Source organism: Melitaea cinxia, chromosome Z (assembly GCF_905220565.1).
Source record: "Melitaea cinxia chromosome Z, ilMelCinx1.1, whole genome shotgun sequence".
Classification (NCBI taxonomy): Eukaryota; Metazoa; Arthropoda; class Insecta; order Lepidoptera; family Nymphalidae; genus Melitaea; species Melitaea cinxia.
Window position 1 is genome coordinate 1584862 of NC_059424.1, and position 27959 is coordinate 1612820.

General features: G+C 32.2%; 2 protein-coding genes and 1 long non-coding RNA gene across 3 annotated transcripts; 1 reads left to right on the top strand and 2 right to left on the bottom strand.

Moving 5' to 3' along the window:
• Positions 1-3044: 3044 nt before the first annotated feature.
• Positions 3045-26242, top strand: LOC123668582 (cubilin-like). Its single transcript, XM_045602313.1, has 4 exons — positions 3045-3174; positions 13416-13550; positions 25208-25333; positions 25988-26242. Exons 1-4 carry the CDS (start codon positions 3126-3128, stop codon positions 26044-26046), a joined length of 369 nt encoding a protein of 122 aa, XP_045458269.1. The 5' UTR covers positions 3045-3125; the 3' UTR covers positions 26047-26242.
• On the bottom strand, positions 9651-10056 carry LOC123668583. The gene is made up of 2 exons (XR_006745592.1): positions 9988-10056; positions 9651-9691 (listed from the first exon to the last, which is right to left on the bottom strand). It is a non-coding gene; the product is annotated as an uncharacterized LOC123668583 (long non-coding RNA).
• Positions 13633-18126, bottom strand: LOC123668581 (uncharacterized protein K02A2.6-like). The gene has a single exon (XM_045602312.1). The coding sequence runs from the start codon at positions 18002-18004 to the stop codon at positions 13805-13807; it is 4200 nt and encodes a 1399-aa protein (XP_045458268.1). The 5' UTR covers positions 18005-18126; the 3' UTR covers positions 13633-13804.
• Positions 26243-27959: the final 1717 nt, after the last annotated feature.

The following is a 27959-nucleotide window of genomic DNA, read 5'->3' on the forward strand; positions in this document are numbered from 1 at the left end:
TGCTCATTCTGCACTTCTTCTCTATATAAGCTATACGTGTGCTAAATATAATACTATATAATGTACTCTGTGATAATACTCATCCGTCCGCGCAATTTTCGTAAAAAGGGGTATAAACTTTTTGCTTCACGTATCAATATATGGATTTTCGATTTGTATCAGTGTGTGTAGAAATGTTGATACGAAGCACACAAATATATATGTTGGTGATACCATCGTTCAAGTCGCTTCATAAATGGGGAGATTACAACTTACAACAAATAAATTTAGTATAAATATTAGTAGTGTTGTTAAATAAGAAATTTGTTTTGATTTTTATTTACAAGTTCAAAGAAATTTAAGTATAGATGTTTACTAAAAAAAATTAAAACAAATTAAATTTTTACTGAGAAAGCTCAAATAGAAAAAAAAATCGAAAAATTAAAGAAAGATGTAGAAGTTTAATTTCAACCTCAGACTCGGGAATAAGTTTAAATTCTAATGTTTATGATAAAAAAATTAAATACGTAATTATTCTTCTTCTTCTTTGCCGTTTGAACTCGAGGAGTAAGCATATTTGGCTACGTCGAGTTCATCTGCGTCGGTATAGATGAACCCTTCCGCTTCCTCAGGACCATTGACTTCTTCCTTTACACGGGTAAGTATTATGACATCTTGGACAGATTTTTAATCCGATCCATCACTTTCATCTTCTAGTTTTGCGTTAACATTGCAGTAATAAATAATATCAATAAAAAACTGACCAAAAATTCAATAGTTTTTGTCATTATATATTCCCGGTGTAGTGGGTCACTTTTGACCCCACCTGTGAACATAGCTCCACTTCTGAGAATGTTTAAGCAACTCTGGTCCTTCATTCGCGACACCCCACGACGTAGTGAGAATACTCAAGCACGTAGTATTACAGGCTTGATCTGAAAGTTAATATTTCGGGGTCGTATGTACCTGCAACTTAATAAATTAGTCGTTATTACGGCCTATCTATAATACATTTACTATTTAACCCTTTATGAGTTAAGTAATTGTGACAGTAACATTTAAAAAAAATAACTTATTCATTTTTTGTAAGCAGAAACATTTTATAAAGAAGCTTTGTGAGTTAATTTTTTATTAACTTTTTCGGATTTTCTTCCTTAGCCCTCCTGTGACCATGGTTGCTGTGAAGTATCCGAAACGTTGGGCATTTAAAAAACTTAATGAACCGCGATAAAATCCGAAAAAGCTGTTTCATTATAATGAGTGTGATTCGCGTAAACAATAGAAAATAATATATGATTCCACTACATTTAACGTAGTAAAAACAGTTATTGACTATTTTATCTCCATACTCCTATTAATTTAATAAATCACCTTTTTATTTTAGGGTGCACAAACTAACAGTCATTGAAATATTATCATCAAAAATACAGTGGAATCATTATCCAATTCAAAGGGACCAAGATGTCGCGGTCGACACATAGCACACACGCAGCATTGTTATTACCGACTACACACATACACACATACATACTGAAAAATATGTCCGTCTGTCTACTTAGATGGTCATGCTTATTGAAAATTTAAAATACATATATAATATATAAATGTTGAGATGAGAGGAAATAGGTCGATTGATGAACGACCTAAAATCACCTGACCAATCGTTTTCAGTAATTGGAGAAGCCAAAAGTTATTATTAAGAAACAGTTTTCGAAGTTGAACAGGATTACGTTAACCTAGGTTATACAGTTCAACTGTGCAGAAATAACTTTAAAACGTATGTCGTAGAACTGGTGGCAACTGAAGCAGACTTCCTGAAGTGTTGGCAAATACCATGTAGGAAACGGGATGTGTGCCTCGTGCTTGAGCGGGTCCATGTCTGTGTAGATTGAAGATTCTTCCAGAACATAACTTCAATTCTATCAAAGCTCCCTTCGTCACTTTATTACTTGACTAGCCCGTTGGCGCAGTTTGTAGCGGCCCTGCTTTCTGTTCCGCGGGTTGCGAGTTCGATTCCCGCCTAAATCGGGGTGTAATATTTGTATTTATATATTTATATATGTATTATTTGTATGTATATAAAAAAATTTTTCTAACAGTCGTTACCTGTAACATAAGCATTAAGTTGCTTATCATAGGAACAGACGACCGTGTGTATGTTATAAGATATTTATTTATTTATAATTAATTGAATAAGAATTTACGAATGCGAATGTTAAACAGTCGAATTACTTTTACACCCACTTTTTGTTTTCATAAAAGAAATATACAAAATTATTAATTTAAGCCCCGTATCATCCTACATAGCATTTCTAAGGTTTGTGTAAATATTAATTAACTAGACGGTAAAAGCAGTAATTTAGCTGTAACGTAGGATTTTAATTTTGCGACATGGCTTCTTCATGTACAAAATTTTCGCAATAGCAGATAATTTTCTTAACATGAATTATGACTTTTATGACAACCAAAACCGATGACTACATTCTTTTTAACTCACTTCATGCAAATTTACACGGATAAGGACTCTATTCGGAAAACAATACTATTAATGTGATAAACATTGTACGTTGCTACACTAAAATGGTCAACGAATTACACTAACTTAGCAAATATTAGGTCCTTACTCATCACAGTCATCATCTGTCGCTCCCCGCTGTCTGTATGCCTAGATATTTAAAAGCACGTAACGGATTTTGATGCGGTTTTGTTTAGTAAATAGAGCGATTCCAGAGAAAGATTTATATATATAATACGTGCATAATATAGTAGAGGAACACTGATAGCTTGAGAAGTTTTTAATGTGATGTCGTAAATAAACATATTGTTTTGCGCTTACATTGCAAATATTTATTTTATATTTTATATTTAGAATCAGCATTGCACCCCTACGTAGCCGGAGCGGGTCGCTAGTTTATAATAAATTGAAAATTAAATGATAATTATAAAAAATCTATAATAATAATAATAATAGTATGAAAAATAACATAGAAAACTCGTTGGAAGCCGCGTGAAAAAGCCAGTATCGATAAGTGATGTGGCTTGTAACAGTATAATTAGTTGTAGTCCGGTAAACGTGGTAGATAAGGCGGTGCAGCGGCCGTTCACTTCAGTCGCTCATATCGCTCAGCTCGAACACCAGACCGACAATGCTGAAGTACACCTTCCTCCTCATACTAGCCGCTGCGGCAGTCTTCAGTGAGTATAACGATTTTTTTATGATTTAAAAAATACTGGCCGATTTTTTTTTTTTTTTTTTTTTATTTAGGTTGTTTTTCTATACAGCCTAGATTTTAAACATATGGTTTTATTTATTAAATTATATGTATATATTGCGAATTTTAATTCATTTTTTACTGCATATATTTTGTTATTACTATTTATTATTTTAAATAACAAACAATTTTAAAGGCAGGCGATATTTTTGTATTAAAAAATATGAAATATCATACTCGTATAAAGGTTTAACTGTATCATGAATTATTGAACTCCGGCTTAAATTTTTACATACTATTCAAAAGTATTCATCTAAAATAACACTTGTAATATCAATGAAAGTAATTTAATCGTTATTTTAATCGATTTGTCTAGCAATATATAAGTCATTGCCGCGCTTCGCGAATCATTAGTAAGACAAATAATCGCTATAACGACAATTTGACTTACAAATCCCTTCGCAGTTAAACATAACCTTATTTAATAGATTTTTACGACGGTCACAGTTCTGTTCTTAAGGTTCATAGCGTAATATTTTAAAGCCTATATCGCTATACCAGTCTATTTTATCTATGAACAAAATACATTTAAATTTGTTTTGTAATATCTATATTAATGTTTAATATTGTAGATTTATATTTATTTTTTGTCGTTTTTCTCGTAGTTTGACATAGCTCCAGCGATATTGTGAACGGTTTGATAATGACCGGATAGCTAGCGATATATACATATATACATACCTACACTATATCAATGTCGTTCTAAATTTTATTATATCTATCTAATTCCTAATCTATACAAATAAATAAAATTGGAGCATCTGTTTGTAATATCAAAATAACCGCTTTTTACTATATACATATGGATTTATACACGGTACATATACCAAAATAACATTTTTTACACTTTCTGTATGTCTGTCTGTTTATTCCGGCTAATCTCTGAAACGGCTGGACTGATTTTGACCGGACTTTCAGGGCAGATAGCTGATATTGTAAGAAGTAACTTAGACTACTTTTATTTTAGACATTTATTTATTTTATAACTCTGCGGAACGAACAATAACTTTTTTGTTAAATTCCATGCGGACGAAGTCACGAGCACAGCTAGTAGAAATATAATTTTTTATGTATATTTAGCTAAAGTGTATTTAATTTACCTATAATTTATTCTTTTCAATAACAAAGGTTCTAAGCTGTTTGTTCCGTTTACCCAGTTGTGTCATGTCATCAATATTTTCTCCGTTGATAGGGGTTGTCTGTAAGAGATCACTGTTAGTGATAAGACCGCCTTTGCACTTTTTCAATTTAGAATATTCTTATTTTTTTTTTCTTAATTCTAAATTTCCAATAAAATGTTAAACAAAATAAATACATTAATAAAATAAGATAAGTTATACAAGTTAAACGCCATATGAAAATGATCCTTAAAGGTTTATTACTTTTTGTAGATTCAGCCTCTTTAGGGTTCCGTACCTCAAAAGGAAAAACGGAACCCTTATAGGATTACTCTGTTGTCCGCCTGTCTGTCAAGACCCTTTTTCTCTCGAACGCTTCGAGGTATCAAGTTAAAATTCATATAAAATATTCAAGTCTACTGTCCCTTGGATCAGTAAAAATCAACCTACTAAGCCAACGCAATCAAAAGATACATCCGTTTATGATGTAAATTTTCGAAAGTCGCAAAGGGAATTAAAACCTACAGCGTATTTCCCGTGAACTTAAAATCTTGAAATTTGGTACGAAGCAAAGTCTTACCATACAACACAATACAATACAAATATACTTTTGTTGTACAACCAGAAACAATACATGTAACATAAAAGAAAAAGAAACGAGCAAGGAAAAAAATAATAATAATAACAAAAAAAAAGAATGTACAAAAGACCTTATAGCACAAATAAAGGAAAATTTGCGAAAAGCATAAATTTTTAGTTACATCATGTAATTAAATTATTTCTAATGATATTGTTTACACGGAACCCTCGGTGCGCGAGTCCGCTTGCACTTGGTCGGTTTTTTTTTAATTATCATTAGAATTCATTTTGCTTGTGTTTGCTTGTAGTTGATACCTGCTTGTCAGTTTAGTTGATATTATATGGTAATGTACTCTATTATGCGAGGCCCCTGGTCTAAAACGTTTCCTTTTCAATGATAATCTAAATGAAATGTTTATAAAAAAAATATCGCTAAAAACGAAAGAGGTTTTCTTATTTTTTTTTTTTTTTTTTCGTTTATTGATATATGTAGATTTGTAGGATTTATCACGATGAATATAGTTGAAAATTTGAAATATTTAGACCCAAAAATAAACGAACATTCAGTTATCGATTATATTAATTGTTAGGTAACTAGATGACCCGGTGAAATTTTTATCACCTACAAATATTCGGAAAAATGTGCGCAAAATATTTTCTGAACGTATACGAGTGTATGACATTGATGACAATTTTTTTTAGCTATGAAAATTTTGTATTGGATAATTAAATTGTCATCTTTATTATTTTCCTTTACTTATTATTTATGTTTCTCACCGCTTAAACTTACCCCGAACTTCCACAAATATTTTAAGATCAAAATTAGCCAAATCGGTCGAGAATGACTATTCTCGAGTCTTAACGAGACAAACGAACAGCAATTGATTTTTATACATCATTACATAGTATAAAACAAAGTCACGTCCCGCTGTCTGTATGCTTAGATCTTTAAAACTACGCAACGGATTTTGATGCGATTTTCTTACGTAAATAGAGTGATTCCAGAGGAGGGTTTATATCTGTAATCTAATATATAAAATTCTCGTGTCGCGGTGTTTGTAGTTAAAGTCCTCCGATACGGCTTGAGCGATTCTCATGAAATTTTGTGTTCATATTGGATAGGTCTGAGAATCGAACAACATCCATTTTTCATCCCCATAAATGTTAAGGGACTGGACGTCCACGCCTAATTTTTATTTTTTTATTTTTAGATAAATTATATATTTTTTATTTTATTACGATTTGGCGTTGAAAAAAAATACATCCCTAAATTTTCATCCTTCTACCACCAACCCCTATTTTTAAATAGCGGTTAGTGGCAAGACAACGTTTACCGAGTCAGCTAGTACGAGTAAATGCATAATATAGTAGAGGAACCCTGATAGTTTGTGCAACCGTGAGAAGCCGGGGCGGGTCGCTCGTATGGATATATTTTATACACACACTATTACTTACTACATATTTATAAATTGAAACTATACTAACTTCAGAATAATCAAGGTACTCAATTAAACCATGTTTATTTGCATATTGTATTACAGCATGAAGTTTTCTTATAAAAGATTATTAAGGTTGATTTTTCCTTCGTCGCAATCGTTCTGTTTTAGTATTATTGAACTTTCTATCCGCTTATGGAATATAATAACATCAATTTCGTTCTCACACCACGGTAGTACATTATCGAATTTTAACATAGCTTTCGTAAAACAGCGCCATCTTTTGGATTATTTAGTGAATTTCAAGAAGTGATTACTATTCAGGGAATGTTATTCTCGCAACTAGCAAGTATTCAGGATATTTAAAGAAATTTATAGTTATTGAATAATGTATTAAACTTTTTAAGAGATCAGAAGTAAGTAAGTGTTCAAATTCGAACGGATTTTTCTCAACAGCATCCATAGAAGCTAAAATATTGATAGACAGTTAAACAGGTAAAAAATGAAAAGGGTTCTGTTGCAGTTCAATTTTAAGTATCGATAATCAATGATGAAGATACTTAAAACGAAATAACCGTTTCAGAAATTAATAGTAATATACCTTGAAGTATACGATATATCTAAACTAGATACGAAAAATTGGTAAAAGAGAAGCAGTGATTTAAAGACTAAATGTCTTGTACCTAAGCATGCACATAAATATAATAATAGCAACATATTCTCCCCTGAATCCGTTCACACCAATCCATTCGAGACCTACGACAACAGTATTCGTGTCGAGGGGACAGATGGTGCAAATTGATTTGACGGTCATGATCCGCGCAATTTTGTACAGACACTTGACGCGCTCTGCGATTTTTCCCGTAACAGTCTGAATACTGGTGAAATTCCTAGATTGAGTCTATATTTCGATACTAGACTTCTCTGTCACGTATTTTCTTGTTTCCATATATTTTTTTTAATATATATACAAAAATCTAATTATAAGATTCCAAATAAGATCGAACTTAATTCAGCTGTTTATCGAAAGAAAATAATATTTTATGCCATAAAATGTGTTTCTGAACACTCTCTGGGATCTGAGGAGATATCTCCTAAGCATTACACTCAAATAATCTATGGTAATCTTTAGAAGAGCAAGCTAATATTTTTTAAAGACAAAGTACACCAAAAAACAAAAGTGTATTGATTCCAAATACAACGCCAAATCCTAACTCTGTGTCAAGGAAAGTAATTGTGTTTATAAGAATACTAGCGATCTGCCCCGGCTTCGCATGGTTGCAAAAATTATCAGTGTTCCTGTACTATATTATGCATGTATTATACATATGAACCTTCCTCTGGAATCACTCTATTTACTAAAGAAAACCGCATCAAAATCCGTTGCGCATGTAATAATACTCGTATTATCGTTCGTTTAGTTTTCATAGTTAACTCAGATGCGGGAAAAAACCTAATAAACTTACTAAATTAGACATAATCCTAGTAATATTATAAGTCATCATTTACGTAAATCTACTCAAACTAATTCTTATGAAACTTATTACATGGTACGTAGATGACTGAGGATCAAGACATTGCCATGAAACCGCTGGTTACAGATAGTACTTAATTTACATCATTACATAGTGTAAAACAAAGTCGCTTCCTGCTGTCTGTATGCTTAGATCTTTAAAAGTTCGCAACGGATTTTGATGCAGTTTTCTTTAGTAAATATAATGATTCCAGAGGAAGGTTTATGTGAATAATACACGCATAATATAGTAGATGTACACTGATGATGGTGAATTTTAGAATGAATTTTTGCAACCGTGCGAAGCCGGTGCGGGTCGCTAGTAATATTATAACTAAAAAAGTTCGTGAGGATGTATGTTTATTCATCCTTTACGTAAATCTACTCAAACTAATTTTCATGAAACCTATTACGTGGTATGTAGATGGCTAATATAAAATAACAAAAAAAAAAAAAGAAATTCACGGCGATCGTGGAGATCGAAAAATACTGTTAGTTAAAAAAATCTGATACTTTACGAACTCACAACCAGCCGTAGAATAAAATATCTGATTCAAGTAACTACTTGCAATATACATTTCATTACGATGAATGTAATATAAGGAATTCTTAAAAATGCTAAGCTTAATATACATTTCTCTGTGAGCGCGGCTAATTAAAATCTTCTTTACTTTTAGTATTTTTTAAATAAAACTTTACATTTTTATTTTTCATCAAACCGTCATATTACAGCCTTTTAGAAACTTTAATAATTAGAAGAGCGAATGTGTTGCTACGTTTTATGTATCTGCTTCAGAAGGTTCTGTTATAAACTCTTATCAAGTATTTTGGACTAATTTTTTTCATTCATTCATTCATTACAGCCTATACAGTCCACTGCTGGACATAGGCCTCCACAAGTTTACGCCAAAAATAACGTGAACTCGTGTGTTTTGCCCATAGTCACCACGCTGGGCAGGCGGGTTGGTGACCGCAGGGCTGGCTTTGTCGCACCGAAGACGCTGCTGCCCGTCTTCGGCCTGTGTATTTCAAAGCCAGCCGTTGGATGGTTATTCCGCCACCGGTCGGCTTCTTAAGTCCCAAGGTGGTTGTGGAACCTCGTTAGTCGCCTTTTACGACACCCACGGGAGAGAGGGGGTGGCTAAATTCTTTAGTGCCGTAGCCACACAGCACACACACACACACGCACACGCACACAGCAGTTTGGACTAATGTTACATCTTAATGTAACAAGATAAAATACTTTTATGGAATAGGCATATCAAATTTAGTTTTTAATTCTTTATTTACTTATTCGCTCAACTCCCAAAAAAACGGTAAAATCACTTTTTTTTTGGAAAATAATGTCCGTGTCCGAAATGGATGTTGATAGGCAAACATAATTATCACACAAAAAAATTATGATCAAAAAGACCCCGCACAATTTGTATGGAAAATGGCTTTTGACCTGAACTATCTCATTGCTGACAAAGGCCTTTTTCGCCATGTAGGAGAATGTTCGAAGCTTAATCAACCACGCTTGGTTTGGGGGATTTACATTTCTATATTATAATCATCTAATTTTATCCACCATCTCAAAGAACTGTAATCAATCAATGTAATATATAAAATAATCTAATATATAAAATTCTCGTGTCACAGTGTTAATTCGATTCTTATAAAAAAATTTGTGCATATTTTGTAGGTAATCCCTTAAGTTATAAGAATGACCCATCCCAAAAAAATTTTTTTCTTCGTTTTGGCAAAATTTTTATTTTTATTTTATTATGATTTGGCAGTAAAAATACATGCAACCTTAAATTTACACCCTTCTACCATCAACCCTTCTTTTTTAATAACGTAGCAATCAACGTTTGATTGGTTAGCTAGTCTAATATATGAAATTCTCGTGTCGCGGTGTTTGTAGTTAAACTCCTACGAAACGGCTTGACCGATTCTCATGAAATTTTGTGTGCATTGGGTAGGTCTGAGTATCGAACAATATTTATTTTTCATCCCCCTAAATGTTAAGGGTAGTCCACCCATATTTTTTTTAATAAATTATTTATTCTTTATTTTATTATGATTTGGCGTTGAACAATACATACAACCCTAAATTTTCACCCTTCCACCACTAACCCCTATTTTTAAATAGCGTTTAGCGGCAAGACAACGTTTGCCGAGTCAGCTAGTTTCTATATAAAAAGTAATATTTCCAATGTCCTAATTCGAACCCACAACGGCCAGCGCAACAGGCACACAAACCAGTGCATCACATTCACTTAAATTATGATTCTAAGCTAATTAAAATCAATTTAAATATTCATTAACTTATTAATAATAAATTTTAGTCTAATCCTATTCTAATCTAGATGATTAATAATTAATCTTCGAAATGGATGTAAACGTCTAACTACTGAACGAAATTGAACTAATATTTTGTTTTCGTTCAAAATCAAAATATTTATAAAAAAAAAAAACAAAAAAATTAATAGATTTACAAATTTCGTCAGGTCAAATACTAATACAAATTAAAGAATTTATTATAATCAACTTTGCATATTCGAATTTTCTTTCGAGTACTAGGTTCATCGTTATTATAACAAGTTTCCAAGAGAACGATTTATAATCAATTTATATAGAAAGTCAAATCGATTATAATAATTTCTAAGAATCGAACAACGATAGAACAGTTTCATTAAAAATATTTCAATGCGATTGAGAACAGCCGGAGTCTGTCTTATAACGGATGTCATGGCGATAAATACATCCGAAAGCATATGTTTTTGTGTACAGTAACAATTCAAACACACGTTGTTACTTTTCTATTTAATTTTTTTTATTAAACGCCCAATTATATTAGAAGATTTCTTCATCTTTTATAAACTTTCAATAATTTATTTTATAAATGCTTTCGTTACGATCATACCCCAATTTGCCGTGTGTGGCCGAGTTGAATAGCACCACCCCAGTGGGGGCCGTAAAAGTCGACCGAGGGATAAACATGGCTCAAAATCATCATCCCGGAGAAGGAAAACTTCATTTGAAACCCGGAACGGGGTATCCGTCAAGCATTCGTGGCATAGCTGTCAAATGCGAAAGACTCCTGCAGCCGAACTGGCTCCACACGCATCGGTTCGTCGTTCCTGTGGGCCTAGCCAGTGAGGTCGAGAGGGTGGCGCAGAGCTTAGGCAACTCTGCGTTTTCCTGAAGTGTGTCCTAGGCGATAGGTAACAGTGTCTGTCTGACACTTTCTAAATCGTCTGCAATAGACGGACTAAGGCCTTAATGTTGTTACCCCAATTATCTACTTAGTACTAAAAGACGTGTCTTGAAATTTCGTGTAACAGATTTTGCGTACAGGAGCAAAGTTACAGACAGACAGACCGAAAAAAGTTTTCTCAAACAGTTTCTCCTCTTTCTAAATCTCTCACGTATATAAGTAAGTTGCAATTTTGTAATATTTAAGGAAACTAGGTACGACTAATCTTTTGACACTGCAAGTCTGTAATACAACAACAACAATACAACACGTGTATACGACAAATAAAACACATTGTCGTGTTCTTGTTATCGTCATGACGTCATTATTGTTATCAAATTTTAAAAATGTATATTTGAGATTGTACATTGATTCGATTTTATGAATAAACAGTAAGTTACTGTTGAAATTACTAAAAATAATTTTATTTTATTTATTATAAGTACGTCTATCACAATTCAGCCTGTAACATCCACTGCAGGGCCATAGGCATAGGCCTCTATCCTCAACTAAGATCGGAGCTTAATCCACCACGCCACTCCACTGCGGATATATTCCATAATATGAGTAATATAGCTATCATGTGTATATGATAACAACCGGGACTGCCAGCTTACATGCTCTCCTATGTATGGCGAGGAGACTCACAAGGACCACTACACCAGAGTGGTTGTTATAAGTTAGCCTGCCAGTAATCACTGGTAATAATATCGTCTATCATATTAAGAGGCTGCCAATTATACAAAGCTTAAACTTTGTAAGTATTTGTGGCGTCCTGCCATTAAGGGTCGTATAGAGATACACAGTGCCTTACTATAGCAGAAATTATTATGTGAAAAAAAAATGATGCAGTAGTAAGACATCTCATTACTTACGTTACTTTAAAATCAACAAGTTTGAAAAAAAGTTGAGATGACATAGGTAAAGCTGAAATTGCTAAAAATTTCTGAGTTAACTGTAAAACTCGGTGATTGACACGACATACATACAACGATGGTTTTATAAATATCTAGCCATCCTTACGACTTCGTCCGCGTGGAATAATGACTTTGTACAACAAATTTTGGATATATCTTTTGGTTTATTTTGGATTATAAACACCGTCTTTTGGGTGTGATTCTTTATATTGGCTCAACTTTTTTATTTATGAGCCGATTGACATGAAACAAACACAAAATTTTAAGTGAAACTTACCAAAATATATTGGTGAAAACCGCATGTAAATCGGATAAGCCGTTTCTGAGATTAGCATGCACAAACATATTACAGATAGTTTTTAAAAATATGTATTAATTATTATGTAACAGTTAAATATATTATTTTTACTAAAGCGTTAGAGCAAGTAAGTTGCGTATTTAGGTTTATAATATCGAATCGGATATCGCAGTTAAATCTATGGACGCCAGTTTGTTTGTCTTTGGTGTACAATAAAGAATATTTACAATTATTATTCAAATAGTATTATTATCAAACTTAATTCATTTACGGTACGCGCCTCTATACTGTGGAACAAACTCCCAGAAAGTATCCAAAAAAGTCCTTCCCTTGTCTCCTTCAAACGAAAATTAAAGGAGCACTTTATTTCTCAAGTCAATTTACAATCATAAGTATATAATTACCTTTCTATTATGTTATGTATTTGTATGTATTTATGTATGTATGTATGTGTGTATATATGTATGTGTGTATGTATGTATGTGTGTATGTATGTATGTATGTATGTATAAATGTAAGGTATGTATATATATGTATGATATGTCTGTGTGTATGTATTTATACTTATAAGTTTGTAATATATTACAGTTATTCAACTATTTTCTCAATATTGTTATTTCTTGCACTGTGTCCCCCGCTATATGACACTCTCTCTCATGACCATTGGTTGACTGGAAGAGATCTCTTCTAGGGATAAGTCCACCTTTGCCATCAACTATATATGTAATTTTCTGTACATTCTGTTCTTAAGTGCAATAAAGTATATAATAATATTATCACTTTATAAACATAAAAAATTCTTGGTATAGAGTTTACGAGTAGATTAGACCAAAAATGTTACTCTTAATTGTCCTTACTACAAAGTTTTGTTCTACTATGCACCGACGTATCACGCGATTGCGATATTTATTTTTTTTTATTTTACTGTCAAAAAATTTAGATTGATTTTTTAGAGAAATTCTTAACCATTTTTAGCTGGATTCTTGGCTGTTTTAAAGAATGGTTTTTAATGGTTTCAAATAATAGAATACTTTCTTAATATAAGTTTTAATTTTCTTCCAGTGGTTGTTTTGGCCTGCGAACCAGACCAGACTTATCATGGCTGCAAGATATTGGGGACGACTTGCTCTTGCGGCACGGGGTGTAGGAGTGAATTTATCTACAGAACAAGGAGAGCTTGTTTGAACGCTCTCAGAGGTAAATTATTTATTAAATTATTTATTAATTTAATATTATATGAGACTGTTATGTATCTAGTATGTAAATAATAATGTAGAAATAATTTACTAATATTTTATTATAATTTGTAACAGGAATTGACACAAAGAGAACAGAATCAACCGACATATTAAATTATTTGACATAAAGCAAGTTAGTTTATTTCCGCTTCTCAAACTCGGAACGTCACACCAAATAGTGATGTCTACTAACACTCTCCCTTGTTATTTATTTTAGAAGTTCAATCGGTTTGGTGGTCGTCGAATCCGGGTACTACGACGGGGTTCAATTTCAGCCTGTGTAGTAGGAGGTATATCTGGAGTTGCTTGAGGTGTCTCTGGCTTGTCCACTTCCGAGGTTTCAGTGTAAGGTATAGATTCCCTTCTTGTAGCGTTAGCATGTGTAGTTGTAAGGTCTTTTTCAGGTAGTAAGTCTTTTCCAGGGAGTAAGTCTTTTCCAGGGAGTACGTCTTTTCCAGGTAGTATGTTCTTTCCAGGTAATAGGTCTTTTTCAGGTAATTTTGGTGTATATAAATTTGCTACTGATTCTCTTGGTTTAATCAGGTAAGTATCTGGTATTCTAAAGTTATTATCTAAGCATGATGTCTTTATGATTTGATCTACATGTCTTTGGTGTATTCTTCCATCTACTTCCACTTCATAATGTAATTTTCCTTTTCTATTTACTATGTTACCAAATTTCCATTTATTACTGTCATACATTCGAATTTGAACTTTCTCTCCTCTTTGAAACTCCTTGGTTACTATTATCTCTTCATTACTGTTGTTTCTTAATTCCTGTGGTCTTTTTACTAAGTCAATTCTTGTTCTGTATATTCTTTTAAACATCATTTCACCTGGGCTTAATCCTGTAGTACTGTTAGGTGTTTTTCTATACATCATTAAAAATCTTTGTAATTTATCTTGTATAGATCCCTCTTCACTAATCATTGCTTTAAGTTTATTTTTAACAGTTTGAACATATCTTTCTACTTGACCATTGGTAGAAGGATGAAATGGTGCTGTAAATTTAGCTTGAATTCCATTTTCTTTTAAGAATTTTTGCATTTCTTCTGATCTAAATTGTCTTCCATTATCCGAGACTTGCGTTATTGGTAAACCAAATGTAGTGTATAACTTCTTTAGAATATTTATAGTTGTTGCAGCTGACATAGAATTAGTAGGTATAACTTCTAACCATTTAGTATAGGCATCTACCACCATAAGAAAATATTGGTTCATGAATGGTCCGGCATAATCAATATGAATACGACTCCACGGTTCCTTAGGGTATTCCCAGCTGTGTACAGGTACCTTAGTCGGGTTTTTACGCATCAAACAGCATCTCTTGCATTGTTTCACCATATTTTCAATATCTATGTCAATGTTCTTCCACCACACATAGCTTCTTGCTAAAGCCTTCATCTTAACTATACCCATGTGCGCTGTATGTAATTCTTCTAATATTTTAGGTTGTAGTTTCTTAGGTATGACGATTCGTATGCCATAAAATATACAATTATTCTGCAATGAAAATTCATGTAGTCTAGTTTTATCTTCTCGTCCTGATTGTATATCAATATATAACTTCTGTAGTTCCGGGTCAGTAGCTGTAGCTACCCTTATCTCTTGTAATGAAACTGGTATTTCTGAAATCTGATTTAAGTAGAAAGCTTCGTCATCTGTAAGTGTATCATTCTTTTCATTTTTATTTGTATGTTGTAGTCTTGAAAAATAGTCGGCATTAGCATGTTCTGCAGTCTTCCTTAGTTTTATCTGGTAATCAAATCCAGCTAAAAAGTTAGCATAATGTACAAGTCGTATGGCTGTTGTAGCAGGTGTAGCCTTCTCTGGGTGTAAAATTCTAGCTAATGGTTGGTTGTCTACTATGAGAATTATTTTTCTACCGTAACAATACTGAAAGAATTTCTTCAGTCCCCAAACTAATGCTGCGGCTTCTTTATCTAACTGGCTGTAACCTTTCTCTGCCTTTGTAAGAGATCTTGACGCGAAAGCTATTGGACGTTCTGATTTATCCGGCATAATATGTGACAACACAGCTCCGTATCCAGTTGGTGATGCATCAGTGGCTAATGTGACAGGTAAGTTTTCATGAAATGGTATAAGTACTTTTTCTCCGCAGATTTCTTTTTTCAGTTCTTGAAATGCTTGTTCACATGATGTTGACCAAGTAAATTTTGTATCTTTTTGTAATAATTTGTATAAAGGATTTAGTTTTGATGCTAAGTTAGGTATAAATTGTTGGTAGTAATTTATCATTCCCAAAAATGTGCGTAGTGAAGAAACATCTGTTGGACGTGAACTATTCTTTATATCATTTACTTTATCTTCTGTAGGGTGTAGACCTTTTTCATTTATTGTATGTCCTAGGTAAGTAACTGATTTCTGAAAAAACTGACATTTCTCTCTGTTTAAGTGTAGTCCACATTCATTTAATTTGTCAAATACCTTCCTAATTCTTTGTAGTAATTGTATAAATGTACGTCCTTGTAAAGCAATGTCGTCAAAAAAACAAACTGTACCTTCCATTCCTTGAAGTGTTTGATCCATGTATCTCTGCCAAACATTTGGTGCAATTTTCACTCCGAACATTAGTCTTTTCACCTTGTATGTACCCTTGCATGTACTAATAGCTTGCATTTCTGCTGTATCTTCATTAGTCTTCATATGCAAATAAGCTTGATTAATATCCAGTGTGCAAAAATATTTTCCTCCACTTAACTTTGAAAATATTTCTTCAACACGAGGTATAGGGTAGTTGTCATTTTCCAAATTTTTGTTTAATGTAGCGCGATAGTCAGCACATAAGCGCATTTTTCCATTTTGCTTCAAGACAGGAACAATTGGTGTTCCCCACTGTGAGTATGTGACTTTTTCTAATATTCCTTCCTTTTCTAATCTGTCTATTTCTGCTTCCACCTGATCCTTCAAAGCGAATGGTACTGGACGTGGTTTTAAAAAGACTGGAACTGCACCTTCTTTCAATTTAAATACTGCTTGATAATCTTTAATTTCTCCTATTTCTTCAGAAAATAGTTCTTTGTATTCTTGTATAATTTTTTTCAATTTCTCAGTAAACTCTTTTTCTGTAATATCATTTTCTTCTTTTTGTAGTGAATTTATGTCAAATTGTAAGTTTAATTTCCTAATCCATTCTCTTCCCAATACAGGATCAACTTTTCTATCAATAACAAAGATTCTTCCTATGACTTCTGTATTTTTATATTTGATGTTTACATTACAGGTTCCCCGTGGGTAAAGTATTTCTCCTGTGTAAGTTTTTAATTTAATTGGTGTAGTTTCTAATTTAAGATTACTGAAATTTTCTTTATAATATTGTACAGAGCATGTAGTGACTGCTGCACCTGTATCTAGTTCTAGTGTATGTAATTTCCCGTTCAGTTGTAATGTAATATTAAATTTATCATTTTGTATGTTATTTTTGTAAAATATTTTATGTATTTCATAAATTTCATTAGTATCTTCTATGTACTGTTCATTTACTAGCTCTAGTTGTTTTTGTTCCCTTAAGCAAACTGATTGTATGTGTCCTTTTGTTTTGCATTTCTTACAAAATAATTTATCTTTTAATCTACACTGAGTCGCTGAATGGTTTTCTTTTCCACAACGATAACACTTTATTTTCTTTCCTTTTTTAATATTTGTATTGTATGTATGACTTTTATATGTATTTGTATTTTGTTTGGATGTATTGAAATTCTTAGTTTTCTTTGATATTTTGTTTATATTTGGTTGAATATCCGTACACATTTCTTTTGTTTCTACTTTGGAAGTCTCAATCGCCATTGCAATCCTAATTAAATCATCAAATTTTGTAGAAGAAGATTCTTGTAATAATCTTTCTTTAATTTCAGAGTTACGCAGCCCTCGTATGAACTGTACTCGCAGATGAGTTTCAAAAGTACTATTTTTACAATTATTACATATAAAGTTACATTTTCCGCCTATTTCTTTTAATCCAGCTACGTAGTTAGCAATGCTTTCACACTCATGCTGTTGCCGTAGACAGAATTTGTGTTGTTGAGCAACTTCACCAGGTTCTGGGGCAATATGATTCCTTAGTAGTTCTACAAGGTCATCATAGCTTTTTGATTCTAGACACTCAGGCGCTGTGATGTTTTTCAGTACTTGGTAGTATTTAGGGCCAATACAATTGAGAAAAATTTGCACTTTAATTGTAGCACTTGTGACACCTTTCAAGGAAATATAATTTTGAAGTCTTTGTAAATAAGTCGAAAATGATTCATTGTTTTCATCATAAGGTTGTAATGTGATACCACTAACCGTTTTATCACTGGTTTGTAAGGCTTGTTGTAATTGTACTTGCTGTAATTGCATTCCTCGCATCGTTTCCATCATTTGGGACAAAACTTGCCCTAGTTGTTGTTCCATTGCGGCGTATTATGTACGTACGTATGTAAGAGGAAAAGGAATGTGTGAAGCGGGTTATCATCACAGGATTTGGAACCCTTGGAACAAGGAAAATGGGTGTATAGGAGCACGTGGTAATATCCGCTGCTCGCGAGGTTACTTATATTCACTTTTTTTTTTTTTTTTTTTGTAATTATTAATCTTCGTCGTCAATCTGTTATCCTCGTCGCCAATTTGTTATGTATCTAGTATGTAAATAATAATGTAGAAATAATTTACTAATATTTTATTATAATTTGTAACAGGAATTGACACAAAGAGAACAGAATCAACCGACATATTAAATTATTTGACATAAAGCAAGTTAGTTTATTTCCGCTTCTCAAACTCGGAACGTCACACCAAATAGTGATGTCTACTAACAGAGACGTACGTGTAATTTAATTAACATTACCGCTATTCCTAGATGGTTTAAGGACCTGTTTCATTAGTTGTGGATAACGTTATTTGACAGATTACGTATTCGATTATTACGATTCGATTACGTATTCGACAGTAAAAAGTTTTTGATTCATTATTCTTTTTTACCATCGTGTTCTACTATATTCATTAGACATTTCTATTCGCATATATTAATATCAAACTTGCAGTTTATCAATTGAGGAGAAACAGGTCCTACTGACCTATTCTACCTCTCGCTGTCAAAGTCTATTTGTATCGTCATCCATAACAATTGTATCGTAATCCATAACGGAAACTACTTGAGCGATTTTAATGAAATTTTGCTTCGATATGTAACTTTGTCCAACATAAAATTCGATTTCGATTAATGACTGCGATATTCTTATTGTACAATTAATAAAATATTGCGGTACGACGTTCGCCAAGTCAGATAGTTATTCCTATAATGTTTATATCAAAATTGTTTCTCTAGTAAGCATAATTCATATTTAGGGACATCGATTAATTGAAACATTTAAGAAATAGCGATACACATGAACTTGATACACCTACTGGGTGCTTTCGTTATTTTCGAGAGTTTTTGTAATCTTGAGTAAATTAAATGGTAAAATGTTAATGTTTCTATGTGAAATCAAACTATTAAAATCTTTTATTTTATTTAACGTTCACATTTCTTCCTTTATGACGGCTACTACACCCTAGGAAACCTAACATAGTGTACTAGCGTCATTGTTATGATATATAGCTTCACCCTCCTAAACATAACATTTAATTTACAAATTCATGTTATAGGCTTTGGTTTTAGAGAAGTAATAACTGCACACATGAATATAATCATACAAGTATGCATATAAAGATATATATAAACGTATATATATACATACATACTCGTAATATAAAAATCAGTAACTGTATGTTTTGTAATACTCATTTAGGAGAAGTCTACGAATAACGAGCTTAAAGTTTTATTTTGCTGATGGTGCAATTGTACTCTAGGATATGAAAGTCGTCATCATTGTATTAACTAATTTCAACACCATTTTTTTAAAATTAAATCTATGCTAACGTCTTATTCATTCATCTGACTACTGCATCACTTATCACAATACAATAATAGAAACATTCTTAATGCGAAAAGTTTTATGGGCTTATGGACGTTCTTAACTCAATCATGTGTAGTCATCCTTCAACAGATCTTGAACATTGGAACAGGTAGTCTATAGTAACACAGATAGCTACTTTTATCAGCAGAATGCACGATTATCGATAAGTTAAATACTAAATTACTAATTGAGAACCTGTATCAACTTCATATAAATTAAGTATACGACCTCTTTAAAATTTAACTACACTAAGAAAAATATAATAATGAGATTGTGTCAGTGTTTTCATTTCACCTCTTCGACTATGTTTTTTGTAGACTATGATTAGTAATAGAGAAAATAAAATAAATTATGACTATATAAAACACTTGAGAGTAATCGGCTTTGATAGGAATTTTATAAATTGTTTCTTAAAATCTGTATTTCATTCCTTAAATACTTTTTTTATTTGTTAAATTTTTCTTCAGAGCGATTTAATATTTAGATAAAAATAGCCCTTTAAGGCTAAGTTGTTTTATCACGCGTTTTAGGAGCGAGGGGTTTCGGCAGCTCCAGAACAACTAGACGTTGGCGCCCTCTACAGTTAACGCGGGGTTGTATAAACATTTTATTGAAATATTTTATATGATATTTTTAAAATTGGTCTAGTCAATAATATTTTGAAGAACTCTTAGCTGTGACACGATAATTTTTAAGTCACTATTTAAATTAATATTTTTATTATTTTAATTATTATTAAATTAATATTTTTACTATATTATACAATTATAATTACATTAAATAAAACATTTGTGCAAAAGATAAATTAGACTTTACTGTTTGTTGTTTATTGTTTATTAAATAATTGAAAACATCATATGACTCAAATAAAAGTATTATTTAAGATCTGTACGTCCCGCCCCACTTCACTTCGGTGTCCACGAGCCCGACAGGCAGGTTCGTTTGTAAATCATACATACACTTATATAATTCTTGTAACATCAATATTTCAGTTGACTTGTTTTTTCATATCTTTCTGTGATAACTTTAATAATCTCTTCTTTGATGCACATTAAAAAAGTTTTTTTTTTTTTTTTTTTTAATATACATAGATAAAAAAATACTTTCAATCATTTTAAATGCACACTTGGACCTGAAATGTTTCTTGGCTTTATTTTAAAAACTTAATATCTTTATGAGTTTAGACGCACGTTTTTACACTTCTATTAGGTATAGTAAGTTTCTGCAATGTTAACCAGTAACCAATCACTGTCATAATCCATTATTATATCATTTTATTAATTATATGACGAATAATATTGCCATCATAGTGCTACTATTAAATTTATTACTTTATCTTATATTATCTTATACTAGCTGTGTCCGCGACTTCTACCGCGTGCAATTTTAAAAAAAATGTATAGTTCGCAGAGTTACAAAATAAATAAATTTCGTAATTAAAAGTAGCCTATGTTACTGATCATTACATCAAGCTATCTCAGCTATCATCAGCTAGTAAAAGTCCCGTCAAAATGTGTTCAGCTGTTTCATAGATTAGCCGGAATAAACAGACAGAAAGACAGATAGACAGACAGACAAAAATTGTAAAAAAAATGTTATTTTGCTATATACACGTTTAGGTATATGTACATCCATATGCATTTAGTAAAAAGCTTTTATTTTAATATTACAAACAGACACTCCCGTTTTATTTATTTGTATAAATGTATAAAAAAATGTGTGTATGTCAGCGCTGACATGCGACTGGAGTTTGCCTTTTAAAAACGCTTACCGTGAGATTTAAAAATTAAAATATTCTACTGCATTGATCAAATTTTAATCCAATAAAATAACAAAGTTTTAAATCAAAACCAATAAGTACGAGATACTTTACAAAGAATATATAGCCTTACGTGTTTAAAGAAAACGACAAACATATATTTGACACGATGCTTATTGAAATCCAGCTCAAGCTTCATTTACTAATTTACTTCAGCCTGTAATATCCCACTGCTGGGCATAGGCCTCTTTCCCCGTGTAGGAGAAGGATCAGAGCTTAATCCACCACGCTGCTCCAATGCAGGTTGGCGAATAAATTCTCTAATACGAGTACCTAACGATCGCTGTCAGGTGTACATGACAACAACCGAAACCGACGGTTTAACGTGCTCTCCGAGGCACGGTGGGAAGTCCCACAAAGACTGCACGAATACCCACACCACATCTGTATGTATATAATTAACTTACCTCCATATTTTATTTATTAATTAAAGTTGTCTGGACACGATTTAACGAGACAACCTATTATATATACGTCGATATATGTATTATCTTGCATATGTACTTGATAATTTTCCTTAAACACATGCGGCTATATCACTATGTCGGATCTTAGACCAAAACCTTGACGAACGCTATTCGTATCGACACAGTAAATGGTGATATACCAATATACAAATATCTTACATAAACGTCTCAAAACGCTGTACGTTTTTCATAAGTAATAAAGCATTGTTAGTCACAGGTCATTCGACGCTACTTCTATTACCTTTAATTTCAAAGACTTTTGATACTCAATAGACATTTCGCAATATTCTCTATAGTGTCGCTCGTATTACGTTTCTTTGAGTTCAGAAATAATGAAGCAGAGCTAGCCTGTCGTCTTACAATATTCATGTTTCAAAGTAACTTTAATATTGAAGCTATTTCTTGAGGAATAATAAATAACTGTCTTTGCTCGCAAACGAAAAAAAAAACGACTTCAATTACATTGACAAGTAATATAAAGTGAGTAGACGAAAAGATAGTCAAATAAATGCGCGTTATCAAAGATTACTCAAAAAGTTTTTGTAATCTTATCTCAATCAAATTTTAATGGGACAAGACAAGCATCAGCTTTTGATGAAAATAACAATCATCAAAATCGGTATATACAGTAAAAAATTATGCGGTATAACACAACGTAGGTCGATGAAAAAATAGTCAAGTAAATACCTATTATTAGATAAAACTCAAAAAGTACTTGTTAGATCTCAACTAATTTTAAATTGGACCACAAGCCCGTACTACCTTTCGATTAAAATAAAAATTATCAAAATCACTAATATAAAATTATAATACATAAAAAAAAAGAAAAAAAAAATACAATCGAACCGAGAACCTCCCCCTTTTTTGGAAGTCGATTAAAAAGTATTGAAAATTAACATCGATTCGTTCAACGGGTCTATAGGTATTTTTTATGTGTTATTTCCTAACTTCATACTAAGTGTTTCGATTTTGATGATTCTTTTTTTTATCTTGATCTGACTGTAATTTTTGAGATCTCCCTAAAATATTTTTTATTAAATTAATTATTTTCCTGACTAACTACGTTATACGAGTATTACACGATCTTTTATTTTCGTTTGCGAGCATTAATTCTAAAATTCAAATGCTAACTGACATAAAAGATCGACAGTTAATATCTACAGAAAGGGCTCAACTAATTTGACTATTTAATGTAACTACTTTTCGCTTTTACACGAACCTAATCATTACATATTATAAAACAAAGTCGCTTCCCGCTGTCTGTATGCTTAGATCTTTAAAACTACGCATCGGATTTTGATACGATTTTCTCAAGTAAATAGAGTGATTCCAGAGAAGGATTTATATGAACAATACATGCATAATTTAGTAGAGAAACACTTATGATAGTTTTTGCAACCGTGCGAAGTCGGGGCGAGTCACTAGTTATAAATATTTCACGGTAGTTTCAGCGAAACTAACGTACAGTTAACAATGACAATCTTGTTAGTGACACAAAACGAAATAATCTACCTATATATAATATACACGTTCATCGCCGGGTGGCCCGGCCCATACTCTCTTTTTTTCAATAATTTCCTCCTACGTAAATCAAATATTGTTTGTGAAAATGTTAAAATAGTTCAATATTTGCTCTAGAGGCCCATAAGCCACAATAACGCCATGACCCGCGTTAAAATCGTCATACAAATGTCTTTAGACACTTCGAGCGACGACGTCTCGTGATTGGCAATGAAAGTGTTAAAAATAATATATTACTAAGCTTTAATAATTGTCAGAATCTATCTCCGATTTAAAATTGTGACGTAGTTCATTATCAACTGTCAATTACTAAGTCAATATAATATCTATTTAAGTTTCCAATTACAAATAAATTGAGAAATTTGAATCGAACAATTTTCCCGAACTAATTATCATTGGATAGGGGTCGCCCACTAACTACGTGAGACTCTAAAGGTTCGGGTTCGGAAAAACATTACGAATTATCACAGAGGGCTATTTTGAGATATCAAGTGAAACCTTGATGCCTTAGAATTACAATTTATTTTGGTAGAAAAATATTCATGAGTTTTTGGGTTTATGGGGTTAGCCTATAACCTCGCAAAGAGGGGTAGAAAATAAAAAGTTGCTAAAAACATCACGTGATTAATGGACGACTATTTCCCATAACTGTTGCTAAACATTCCGAAGGCCGGTGTCACTAGTTGTGGACAAAGTTTATCCTACGAATAAGTTACGAATAGACTTTAATATCAGGAGGTAGATATGGCATTGGAACTGCTATCCCTCTATAAATTAATTACAACTTTTAGATGTGAAGAGAAAAATTTAAATATATATATCATAACCTCTTATCTGTGGGATAACGTCATCCGTCAAATAGCGTTATCCACAACGAGTGAAACAGGCAACTAGTTTGATATTCCAGTACTGTTTCATGCGCCATGGTCAAGGTCACATTTGATGTCCCACTGGTGGGTAGTAGGCACATACATTTATTCCGCGACCATAGTAAAATCAAATACAAATATAATTTGTTACACAGTAAAACAAACAAAATGGGCGGTTTTATCGTTATGATATTTGTTTTAAAGAAAAAGACCGGCTTGAATTGCATCGACCGATAAAAAATATAGTCGAATTTAGTACCTCTTCTTTTTTTTGAAGCCGTTTAAAAAGAGGAATCTCTTTAAAACCTCCTTTAGACAAAGGATGTGGGGACGACAAAGCGGAAAGAATGATTATTAAAATATTTATATAATTAATAGAGATCTTAATTAGGCCTACCTGTGGTGAAAACTATTCGATAGATAGATCCTATCATATTATATGATACGGCTAACCGAAAATTTAGTACGATCTCGAATTAATGTAACGACTTCTGGAAATAAATCTGCAGGACTTTAGTATTCACTATAATTACCTAGACTGTAAACTTATTTAATAATAAAAATGCAATGTTGATATTTTACAATTCCCGGATCTACAGTTTTTGAACTTAGTCGAAACTTGATTGTGATATACTGTTTAATTTTAAACCTTGTGGTACAAAAAAAAATGTATGAAGTGGTCGAATTTTTGTGTCAAAAACTAACGAGGTTTTTTAAACCCAAATGAATATTTAAATTATCAACTTGCACTGGACGCTAGGCATTAAAAAAGGTTTTTTTTTCAAACACACGATCGTTTTTTACGCCCGCGCCCCTAAAACTATGGCCCCGTGTGGCCCTGGTTTGCTCCGTCCTAGATCCGCACCTGTGCTATAGAACGAATAACATTCATTAAGAAATAAATGTAAACAAAATCCAATTAAAGTCTTGATTACTTTAGAAAATTAATCCTACTTAAATTTATGATTTTTTTTCTTTAACAGAAAGGAGTTCCAATGCCTGTACGAGGACCCCATGCATGCGAGGAATATGCACTCAAACTGTACAAGATCCAGGGTTTGCTTGCAAATGTGAGGGTACAGGATTCTACGGGCAGCGTTGTGAGAGAGGTAAAAAAAAATCGTTAAAAATAGTGTAAAATCAATATAATTTTAGAGCTATTCGAGTGAAACAAAACAATGATTAATGGTCATTAATATAACAATTGGCACTGATGGCAGATCCCTTAGAGACAAACATATTACTAAGTCTACCTATCTGCTTAGAGAAGAACTCGACCCCAAGATCGTTAGTATTAAATTAAACTTTTAAACCACTACACAGATTAATTTATTTATCAACAAAAATCACACAAATATTCTTATTAATAAAATTCTCGTAATGTACCTAGAGCCTTTCGTAATGTACCGGAGATATTCTAAATTACTCTGCTAGTACACAAAAGTAAGCGTTTTTGAATAGGTATAGGAACGGGGCTTTGGTCATCTAGTAAGTAGGTCTCCAAAGATAGTACCCAAGTTCTTCTCAGCTTCTTCGCCCAGAGCATGCCTAAAGCACCTTTAGGTACCTGCTAGATCATGTTTATTCACAAATTGTACATAATTATGATAAAAGTTTTCAGAAGTTTCCAGGAGGAATAAAGGTAGAAAAGAAGTGCTTACATTTCAAATATATATTTTGTGATATATACATAAAAATGTAGGTTTAATTGACTTTGTAATGTTGTACTATTAACTTTAATTCTATTTTTATTTATGTTCCAGCTTGTCCAACAATTGCTGAACCCGGGATGATCTTTCCACACGAATGCATTGTTATATAAACAGTTATTATTTCATTAATAATAATTTAGTAAAACGTTGTTTTACTTTTAGTCTACGTAGTTACTTGTAGTATTAAACAAACATACATTATTACATACAGTTCTAAATATTATAAGTGCTGTAAATGTGTTCCTCTATCATTGTTTTGTCTTCGTATTATATTTTTTATTTGAAATAAATTCTTATATAACACAATTTTTATTTGAATTGTAATAATACCCTGTTCTCTTTTACACTAACCTATTGTAGATTAAATACTTGGTGAGAAAATACAGTTAACACTTAACCATATTAAGTATATCGTATCATTAAAGTCGATATAAACTACATAATACAACACACCTCTTTCTCTCTAAGAGTTGGATAACTAAACATTGTTGACCAAATTTTTAAAAGTGGTGATATCAACATTCAATGCTTAGGAGACATCCATTAATTACGTGAACTCAAAATGGAGGGGGGCAATGAAATCTCACCAAATCTCATTCAAACCGAGGGGTGGAATAATCGGAAACCTCTCCTCAACTTCAAAAAATATAAATTTTACTGAGGTAGGGCACAGCAGGAATTTCCTGCTCAAAATATGGAGCAGCCCTACTGGGGTAGTACTTCGACCTTACAGAAGACCACAGCTAAATAATACTGTTTTCAAGCAGTATTGTGTTCCTGTTGGTGAGTAAGGTGACCAGAGCTCCTGCGGGGGATTGTGGATTGGGTCGGCAACGCGCTTTCGATGCTTCTGGTATTGTAGGCGTCTACAAGCTACGGTAATCTCTTACCATCAGGTGAGCCGTACGCTTGTTTGCCGACCTATGGATATAAAAAAAAAGTTTGGAGTGGAAAGACGAGGAAAACGTAAACGTTTCCCGTGACTGGCTTCCAGCACTACCAGAAATCCCAAATGACCTGTGTCCAATTATTTCAATCGAAAAAGAACACAAGTATCTATGGATTGAGTAAAAATTAAAAAAAGTGCCGTTTTTATCTGTTTGTAAATAAAATATTTAATTTTAATAAATTAACTATGTTTTATTATCATCCCGAATAATAAAAATAAATTTAGTTAAATATTTTTAACGTCAATCTCACGTAAGGGGGTGGATGAGGGATCTTAACAGATTGAAAAATAGCTCACGTAAATAATTGACGCTCCTTACACCTACCCCACCCCAGCCTGCAAAATAATGATATTTGTAATAAAAAAAATACTAATTGATAGATTTTGAATTGCTCAATTCAACTACGTTGTCCTTTTAAATTGCTCACCTCAAATTATATAATTAAAAATCAAAATTTAAAAAAAAATCAAATATTTTCAAACTCTATCTTATCTTTCGATGTATACAATATTTTAAATTGCTCAAAGTGTTAAAAAACTGCTCAAGTTGCATTTATAATTGCTCAAGTATAGTTTGGAACAGATCCACTTCCCTTAATTTTTAAATAAATATAAATAGTTTGAACAAATAAAATATTGATATTTGTAAAAAAAAAAATACTAATCGATACATTTTCAATAGCTCAATTCGACTACGTTGTCCTTTTAAATTGCTCACCTCAAATTATTTAATTACAAATCAAAAAAGTCGTTGAAAAATATTCTTTTATCAATATTTTCAAACTCCTGTATCTTTTGATGTATACAATATTTTAAATTGCTCAACGTGTTAAAACCCTGCTGAAGTTGCATTTATAATTGCTCAAGTACAGATTTGAACAGCTCCGCTTTCCTTAATTTTTAAATAAATATAAATAGTTTGCGCAAATAAAATATTGATATTTGTAAAAAAAAAATACTAATCGATACATTTTCAATAGCTCAATTCGACTACGTTGTCCTTTTAAATTGCTCACCTCAAATTATTTAATTACACATCAAAAAAGTCGTTGAAAAATATTCTTTTATCAATAT

What these genes read in the sequence shown, in the direction of transcription:
- LOC123668582 (XM_045602313.1), top strand. Translation starts at nt 3,126, where the DNA reads ATGCTGAAGTACACCTTCCTCCTCATACTAGCCGCTGCGGCAGTCTTC. An exon ending in AGCCGCTGCGGCAGTCTTCA is followed by an intron (nt 3,175 to 13,415) that starts GTGAGTATAACG and finishes ATTTTCTTCCAG; the next exon opens with TGGTTGTTTTGGCCTGCGAA. An exon ending in CGGGCAGCGTTGTGAGAGAG is followed by an intron (nt 25,334 to 25,987) that starts GTAAAAAAAAAT and finishes TTTATGTTCCAG; the next exon opens with CTTGTCCAACAATTGCTGAA.
- LOC123668581 (XM_045602312.1), bottom strand. Translation starts at nt 18,004, where the DNA reads ATGGAACAACAACTAGGGCAAGTTTTGTCCCAAATGATGGAAACGATG.